This window comes from Eptesicus fuscus, chromosome 5, assembly GCF_027574615.1.
Source record: "Eptesicus fuscus isolate TK198812 chromosome 5, DD_ASM_mEF_20220401, whole genome shotgun sequence".
NCBI lineage: Eukaryota > Metazoa > Chordata > Mammalia > Chiroptera > Vespertilionidae > Eptesicus > Eptesicus fuscus.
Window position 1 is genome coordinate 39,393,229 of NC_072477.1, and position 9,606 is coordinate 39,402,834.

Below are 9,606 nucleotides of genomic sequence, written 5' to 3' on the forward strand. Positions count from 1 at the left end.
TTGTTGCAAATGGAAGGATTTCCTTCTTTCCCATGGCTGAATAATATTCTCTGTGTGTATACATATACATATATGTGTGTGTGTGGGGGGCGGGGGGGCCCAGTGCACGAATTCATGCACCTTGAAAGGAACCGTGCGCCGTGAGGCTGCAGTGGGCACGGGTGGGTCTCGGCCCATCCTCTGCGCCCCTGACCCTTCCATCTTGCTGCGGTCCATGGTCCCCTGTCTGCCGGCAGGCCCGCTCCTGCCGCTGCTGCTCCCACGTGCTGATGGCACCAGCCCTGCTCACACCTGCTGACAGCACAGAGTGATTGGGGCCGGTGCCAGCAGCGGGTGCAAGCAGGGTGTGAGCGGGACCAACTGCGGGTGTGAGCAGGGTGAGTGCAAGCAGGGCTGGTGCTGGCAGTGGGGGCAAGAGGCAGCTGCTGGCCCCGATTGCTCCTCAGGAGCAGGGGAGGTGGAGAAGCCCTTAGGGGCAATCGGGGCTGGCAGCTGTCGCGGCTTGCACCTGCTGATGGCGCCGAGCAATTGGGGCCAGTGCCAGCAGCAGGTGCGAGCACCAGGCAGGACCACGGCACATGGGAACAAAGAATTTTCAGTAACTACCAGAGACTCGTCCCAATTACAGTGACTGGCGCCCCGCCTTGGTCTGGCGCCTCCACTCACCTGCTCCACCATGCTGCCGCGGCCGATGCCTGCCATGTTCCGTGCGTGCCCCCTGGTGGTCAGCGCACGTCATAGCAACCAGTTCAGTTGTCCCACCATTCAGTCTATTTGCGTATTAGGGTTTTATATATCCTATCTAATAAAAGAGTAATATGCAAATTGACCATCATTCCAATACACAAGATGGCTGCCCCCATGTGGTCAAAGATGGCTGCCCCCATGTGGACACAAGATGGCCGCCACAAGATGGCCAGAGGGGATGGCAGTTGGGAGGGACCAGGCCAGCAGGGGAGGGCAGTTAGGGCTGACCAGGTGGGCAGAGGAGGGAAGTTGGGGGCGACCAGGCCTGCAGGGAAGCGCAGTTGGGGGGGACCCAGGCCTGCAGTGGAGAGCAGTTGGGGGGGACCAGGCCTGCAGGGGACGGCAGTTGGGGGGACCAGGCCTGCACGGGAGGGCAGTTAAGGGTGACCAGGCCTGCAGGGGAGGGCAGTTAGGGATAAACAGGCTGGCAGGGGAGCAATTAGGCATCAATCAGGCTGTCAGGGTAGTGGTTAGGGGGTGATCAGGCTGGCAGGCAGAAGCAGGTTAGGGGCAATCAGGAAGGCAGGCAGGCAAGCATTTGGAGGCCAGCAGTCCTGGATTGTGAGAGGGATGTCCGAATGCCCATTTAGGCCCGATGGGGCCTAAATGGGCATTCGGACATCCCTCGAGGCGTCCCAGATTGGAGAGGGTGCAGGCTGGGCTTAGGGACACCCCCCTATGCACGAATTTCGTGCACCCGGCCTCTAGTATAGATATATGTGTCTGTCTATCTATCTATCTATCTATCTATCTATCTATCTATCTATCTATCTATGTGTGTATCTATCTATGTGTGTATCTATCTATCTATCCATCCATGCATCCATACACACACACACACACACACACACACACACATACATACATATATACAGTCACATACCATATTTTGTTCATAATGCTGCAATGAATATGAGAATGCAGATATCTCTTTGACATCCTGTTTTTATTTTTTTTGGATACATACCCAGAACTGGGATTGCTGAATCATATGCTAGTTCTGTTTTTAATTATTTGAGGAACCATCATATTGTTTGCTATTGCACCAGTTTACTTTCCTACCAACAGTGCACAGGGCTCCCTTTTCTCTGTGTCCTCTTGTAATCTCTTGTCTTACCTAATAATAGACAAACATGTAAATTGACCGTACCTGTGCTAGGCCCACAGCGATCAGAGAGAGTATGCAAATTAGAAGTCCAAAGATGGCAGCCGCCCAGCTGCTCTAGGCGCGGAGTGGCCAGGCGGGGCAGAATGTCTGCTATGAGAGGGAGGGCTGGGGGGTGAAGGGATCTATAGGAGCAGAGTGCCACAGTGAAGACAAGACTGCAGACTTTGGAGTCTGCAGCGAAGATGAAGATGGCAGACTCCGGCCGGAGTTTGCAGCAGAGACGAAGACAGCAGTCTGCAGCAAAGACGGAGACGGCAGACTCTGGCCGGAGTGAAGGCCTGGGTCCCAGGTGTCAGAGGAAAACTGGTGCTGGAAGCCAAGGGAAGGAAGGCCTATTGCACGAACCTCTTCGTGCAACGGGCCTCTAGTCTTTTCTATAATAGCCTGTGGCAGGTGATAAATAGCTCATGGTTTTGATTTGCATTTCTCTGGTGATTTGTGATGCTGAGCATCTTTTCATGTACCTTTTGGCCTTTGTATGTCTTCTTTGCAAAAATGTTTAATCAATTCTTCTGCCCATTTTAAAATCGGATTTTTTTGTTGTTGTTGAGTTTTATGAGTTCTTCAATTATTTCAGATCCTTTATCAGATGTGATTTGCCAGTATTTTCTCCTATTCTGAAAGTTGCCATTTAATTTTGTTAGTTTACTTTGCTGTGCAGAAGCTTTGTAGTCCCACTTGTTTATTTTTGCTTTTGTCATACAAGAAATTTTTAAAAGTAGTAATTTTTCTGATTTTAAAAGTAATCTCCCTTGAAAAAATTTTGGCAAATACAGAAAAATAAACTGATATTTTGGCATTTTCCTTCAGTTTCTGTTTTTGTACTTCTTTATTTTTGAAATGTAGCCTAAATGTTACAGAAATTTTTCAGTGTATTCACAAGCAGTATTTTCTGGCATGTGTTCTAGATGTATGGGCTGTGTTACATTAAGTATATATATTTCACATATATACACACTGTTCTTCAAATTCATCAGATGAAAGACATATTATTTTTGACTCATTTGAAAATTACAAGAATGGGGCAGTATACCTTTTTTTTTTGCTGTTGAAGAGTTCTCAAACAGTACAACCTACTGCATAAGACAGAATTTTTCAGGTACTTAACTTGTAAAACTGTATTTCCCATAATGTGGAATGTGCTGTATAAAGAAAACTAGGTATCTTAAACTTATGGTTTCCTTCTGTGAACATAATTTAAAAAATAATTTTAGTTTGAAATTAATCTTTTCTCCTTGTACCCCAAGAAGATAATTTTATTTGGAAAAAGAAGTATGTATTATAAGTATCTTGTTATTTTGTAGTTTGTAATCATTTAATTTTTGAACTGTTATGTAATCAGATACTTGGCTAAACTTGGAAGGAACCTATTGATGATAAGCCGGAATTGTTAAGCCTTTGGACTGTGCCTGTTTTTCATTAAAGCTCTCATGGGTTGCCTTTTTCCCTCCTAAGAGAAACACAGTGTCCCATGTTAAAAGAGACTTTTTCAGACTCTGATTACTAATAACATGCTTAAAGACCTCATAGTTGTTAGGACATCTTTTCATAAAATAAACTTACTGGCTTGAAACTATATTTAAAGGTTAATGTTCTACCAACTATTATTTTCATTATTTTGTTATAGAGAGAAATATTAATTAACACGTTCAATTGCTATCTTTTGTAGAAAGAACACGCCTGTGGGGAGAGGAATCTTGCAGGCGTATTTTGAAGTTCTGCCTCCCCTTCCTGTTCTTGTTGTGGTGAATCTGCATTCAGGTGGCCAAGTATTTGCATTTCCTTCAGACCAGGCTATAACTGAGCAAAACCTTTTGTTGTGGCTTAAGAAATTAGAAGCCGGCCTAGAAAGTCATATCAGTAAGTATTCTCTTGTTTAATACACACCATTATGTATTTTGTTTCATAGATTTTTAAACTTGAACGATAGTTAAGGAATACTAGAATTAGTTGAATTGTAAATGTTTATAAGTATCGTAAATATTAATTTGCTGATAGCATGGGACAATCTCCTATGTGATAGGTATTATTACTCACGGAAAATAAGTACCGTTGTATTAAATTTAATAATAATAGCTAACATTTATGGAATGCTTACTAGGTGTCTAGCACAATGCTGAGTTATTCACATGCATTATCTCATTTAATTCTCACAAGAGTCATATAAAGTAGTAGTGCCTATAGAAAAGTTAAGTATCTAGTTAAAAGTCATATAATTAACTAGTAAATGAGGAAGCTTGGATTCCAACCTGGAGCTTTTTTATTCCAGAGCCAGAATTTTGAACCATAAGAAAATAGTTCTTGGCTTATGATTTATGATACTGGATTTATGATATGTTATAGTTTCTACTTTTCTAAAACATGTGAATTTATACTTGTGGTATAGGTCAGTGGTCGGCAAACTCATTAGTCAACAGAGCCAAATATCAACAGTATAACGATTGAAATTTCTTTTGAGAGCCAAATTGTTTAAACTTAAACTTCTTCTAATGCCACTTCTTCAAAATAGACTCGCCCAGGCCGTGGTATTTTGTGGAACAGCCACACTCCAGGGGCCAAAGAGCCGCATGTGGCTCGCGAGCCGCAGTTTGCCGACCACGGGTATAGGTGCATATGTTAATTTACATACAATTATGGCAACAATAGGTCTGTCGCTATAATTTAAGTAATTTAATATGTAATAACCTAGATTCTTAGGATATTGAAGAAATAGTGTGAAATTTGATAAGTCTCCTGAGGTGCTATTCCAGTATTTTGTTACTGGATACCAGATAAACTATATTATAATAATATTTTGACACTGTTCGATGATAGAATTCTGAAGTAAGGGGTGTGTCTGTGTAGGTGAATATATGTATATATACACACAAAGTTCTGGTGTACAAACTCCATTTAGTGTGATATTGTCTCTTAACTAGCATGCATGGTGTGAGTATACCATTATGCATATTTGTGTATATTTAATTAGGTACTTGAATTTATTTTAAGCATTAGTCATTGTAGCACACCTGTTCTTCCCAGGTGGTCTGCTTCATTTCTGTTGAATTAGGCAGTTATGTTTATGTAGCCTATAGGTGGTATTTTTTAATTGAAACTAGAGGCCTGATGCACGAAATTGGTGTAAGAGGCTCGGCCCTCGCAGTCCCGGCTGCCTCGCGGCCCCGCCCACTGGTCTTTTTGGAAGGTTGTTCCAGAAGGTCGTTCCACCGTCTAGTCTAATTAGCTTAGCTCTCTATTATATAGGATATAATTCACATACCATAAAATTCCCCCTTTAAAAACCTACAGTTCAGTGGTATTTAGTATATTCACAAGGCTATACAACTATTACTACTGTTGAATTCTATATTGTTGTCATCGCCCTAAAAAAATCCTATACCCATTAGCAATCACTCCCCATTCTTCCCTCCTCCCACCCCCTGACAACCACTAATTTGTCTTTATAGATTTTCCTATTCTGGAAGTTTCATACAAATGGAATAACTTAACATAAAATTTTAAGGATCATTCATGTTATGGCATGAATCAATAGTTAATTTCTTTTTATGGATGAGTAATATTCCATTGTCCTGACTGGGAATCGAACCAGCAACCTTTTGGTGCACAGGACAATGCTCAACCAACTGAGCCACTCCAGCCGGGCATTCCATTGCAGTTTGGATGAATGCCCTTGCCAACTCACTCTTTGAGGGGTTTCCATGATTTCTTTCTATCACTGTTCCTATTCTTGAGTTATTCCTGCAGCCTCTGCAGCAGGAAAGAAGTACTTGTCTGTATTGGGTCCTGTCTTCTGTGCTGGCAGGGCCTGCTCTCCACTCTGTGGGAGAGGGATCTGAGATGGGGGTCTTGCCTGACTCTGTTGTAAAGGTGCCACAGGTGTCTGCCTCACCTTAATTTCTGTGAAATTTTAGTTGGGATTTACACTTAACTTTGGTCCAGTTCTCTGACCTTTTTAGGCCTAGGCTTTCTCCTCTATAAAACTGGAATGATAATTATACTTACCTCATGGGGTTGTAAGGTTAAAATGGATAATGCCTGGTATATAGTAAAGGCTCAATAGATGCTAGCTATTATTATCACTACTAGTTTGATAATGTATCTATTACCCATACATAATGAGAGTACAGTTTTATTTGCAGTTGAACACATTAAGACCTTTGTAGTATTCCCTCAGCAAATAACTAGCAGAATTGTGATGCCTGGTTTTAGGTATTTTGTCTTCATCTCAGACCACTCGACTGCAGTGTTTACTTTTTAAAATACTGCTAAATATGTGCTATGCTTTAAGTTGAACTTTTCTTAAAGACACTTTAATGTCTTTAGTAAAGATACTTTATTTGCATCTGGCAAACTACTAATAGTTATCCTTATCTCCTATTCATTACATTCAAGAAAATATTATATCCGTTTGTCACTTTTGTATCTGCTAACCTGGCAACAATAATTTGAAATTACCGGGATAGCTTACATTTAATATCCTGCTGATGTTCCAGGTACTAGGATTTTATGTAATTAAGTCCTGTTGAACAAATTATATACCAGTGAGTATAGATATACTTCATATGTGCAGATTTTTGTTTGAACTGTAGTCCACTCTAGGAAATTAGAATTTAAATGAATTTCCTAAGTTTTTAAATATATTTATTTGATTTATGAGAGATGCTTAAGTTTGTATTTTATGGACATTTATTACTTTTTCACATTGCTAATTTTTTAATTCTTTCACTGAAATTTATTTTTAAAATGTTTACTTGGCATATTTCCTTATATAGTTTATTTCTCAAAATAGTATTTTAAATGGACCACTAAATTCTAAAATTATTTTGTAGGATCTGTGTACTAAATGGAGAAAAGTTAGCTAATTTATCTCATATATATCTTATCATATATATTATCATGATATCAAGCTCAAATCAGTTTTCCTATTCTAATGACCAATGTTTTAAAAGAAAGGATATTTGACTTGGGGTGGTAAATACACAATACAGTATACATGTGATGTATTATAGAATTGTATACCTGAAATTTATATAATTTTATTAACCAATATCACCCCAGTAAATTCAATTTAAAAAATGATGCTTAAGATTCACTATGAGAAACCCATCTAAGAATTATTCAATCCATCTGTCTATAGTACAGTTGATTCCATAACAACTTTTAATTATCACTGTCTATAATTATTTTTATAAAATGAAGTATGTACAAAGGATGTTAAAAGCTTCAAAAGAGGAAAATGCTTTAAAATGTTAGGAAATCCTTGTCTAGATAAGAAGTAAATATGCATGTGCCAAAAATTTATTTTTGAATCATTCATAAGAAACAGTTTCAGTTCTTTGGATAAAGACAGCGGTGGGCAGGGAAGCAGAAAACCTTTTCATTTTAACTTGTACCTATTGATGTGATAATCTCATAAACATATTACTGTTTTCTAAAACTTCAACAGGATTAACTGGCAGGGAGATTATGGATCTTTTGTTTTCTTCCTACCTTTATTTACAACATAATAGTGTACAAATATAAACAATAAAAATGGCTAGTAATGAGGAATGCATCAAGTTTCTTAAACAATGTAGTAAAATAAATAGTTTTGCTTAGGTAAGTAAAAGTGATAAAGTTTTCACTTCTACAAATATATTTAAAAAAATAAAACATTTTCTTGCCCTAGCTGGTTTGGCTCAGTGGATAGAGCGTCAGCCTGCAGTCTGAAAAGTCCTAGGTTTGATTCTGGTCAAGGGCACATGCCTGGGGTTGTAGGCTCAATCCCCAGTAGGGGGCGTGCAAGAGGCAGCCAATTAATGATTCTCTCTCATCATTGATGTTTCTATCTCTCCCTGTCCCTTCCTCTCTGAAATCAATAAAAATATATTTTAAAAAACACCCACCATTTTTTAGTATATTTATGTGATGATTTTTTTGATCTGTTCATCGTTAACCCTTGATTGTATCTTTTTTCTAGCAATTTTATCTGCTCAGGAATGGAAACCTCCTCTTCCTGCTTATGATTTTCTACGTATGATGGATGCTGCAGCATCTCAACATCCCACTAGGAAAGGTTCTGAGTGTATGAAAGAAACTGACATTCAGGAGAATGATAAACAACCTGAAGATAAATCAGCAGTAAGGAAAGAACGGATTGAATTATAGAGAATAAAGCACTGGAATAGAAGTAATGTTTAAAGCAGAAAAATCAGTTAGGCATGATAAGAGTTATGATGTTCAAAAATGAGCTGATTCAATAGGGCTGTGGAAAGCTTTCCAAGATCTATTTGGCTTATTTAATAGACTTAAGAATTTATTTCATTAAAAAATAATACTAAATTATTTCAAATTTCTATAATATGAGCCATATATGTAATTTAGAATTTTCTAGTAGCCACATTAAAGAAAGTAAAAGCAAGCAGGTGAAATTATTTTTAATAATATATTTCACAAGAAAGTATACCCAAAATAGTTCATTTAACATAAAAATGAGATATTTTACATTCTTTTTTTTCATATCAAGTGCATATTGTATACTTAATGCACTGCTCACTTTAGAGTAGCCACATTTCAAGTGCTCAGTAGCAACATGTGGCTGGTAACTACTGTATCAGACAGCTCTGCTCTAGACAAGAACTGGTATAATTAATTTAACTTATTTCTAGCCTAATGTATTTTGAACTAACATATAAATGTAACTCTAGTGTAATCACAGTTGACTCCACAGTGGGATCATACAGCTGGCAGTTGTATCTGTTTTGTTGTCATGATGTTGAAACTATAGTATTTCTTAACCAGGGAGCAGTTTTGCCCCCAGGGGACTTTTGGCAGTGTCAGGAGTCATTTTTGATTAGGGGTGTTACTGGCATCTAGTGGGCAGAGGCCAGGGATGCTGCTAAACACCCTATAATGCATTGGGCAGCCTCCCACAACAAAGAATTATCCTACACAAATGTCAATAGTGCCAAGATTAAGTAACCCTGTGTTAAACTAACCATAGCAGAGTGGGCTCCCTGAATTTTTTGGTTCTACTCAGTTACTGTGTTTGAAAAAATCTTGAATATTAGCTGGTCTTATCCTGATAATTATCTGGACACAACCTTATCTTATAAATTCTGTTTATAATATTTTAGAAAAGTAATAACATAACTCTAAAAAGGACTCAGAGTGAGATATATTATATGTCAGAATATAATATATATTGTGTTAGGTTTATTATATATTCTATATATAGAGAGGCATATTATATAATAGAATATATGACAATTCTTATATAATAATATAATTCTCATATATATAAAACATCTGTAAAAGAGAATCTTTTGTTTTTTTACTTTTTAAAAATAAACTTTATTATTGATAGTATTACAGATGTCTCCCCTTTTCCTCCCCTCTACCCCCATTCTCCCAGCCCCTGCCCCCCCACATGTCTTCACTACCCTATTGCCCATGTACATGGGCTATGCCTATCTACCTAATAAAAGAGTAATATGCTAATTTACCATACCTTTGCGACACCCACCAGCCAATCAGGAGTGAGTATGCAAATTAACCCAACAAAGATGGCGGGTTAATTTGCATATGCAGGCGCTGAGCAGCCCGCACCACCCCAGCTGCTCTGGGCCTCTGGGCAGCATGGGAAGGTGGAAAGGCGGCTCCGGCCAGAGCAAAGGTGGTGCCAACAGCCAGGGGAAGGAAGGCCCATTCTT

The 9,606-nt window shown here is 39.0% G+C and overlaps 1 protein-coding gene across 1 annotated transcript in view; it reads left to right on the forward strand.

The window, feature by feature from the left end:
* The window catches only part of TXNDC16 (thioredoxin domain containing 16), an 84,856-nt gene extending 75,600 nt beyond the window's left edge, over positions 1-9,256 (forward strand). The window contains exons 19-20 of the mRNA XM_054716067.1: positions 3,585-3,775; positions 7,875-9,256. Of these exons, the coding sequence (XP_054572042.1) occupies positions 3,585-3,775; positions 7,875-8,062 (379 nt within the window). The 3' untranslated portion in view covers positions 8,063-9,256. The remainder of the gene's footprint in view (positions 1-3,584; positions 3,776-7,874) is intronic.
* The last annotated feature ends 350 nt before the right edge of the window (positions 9,257-9,606 follow it).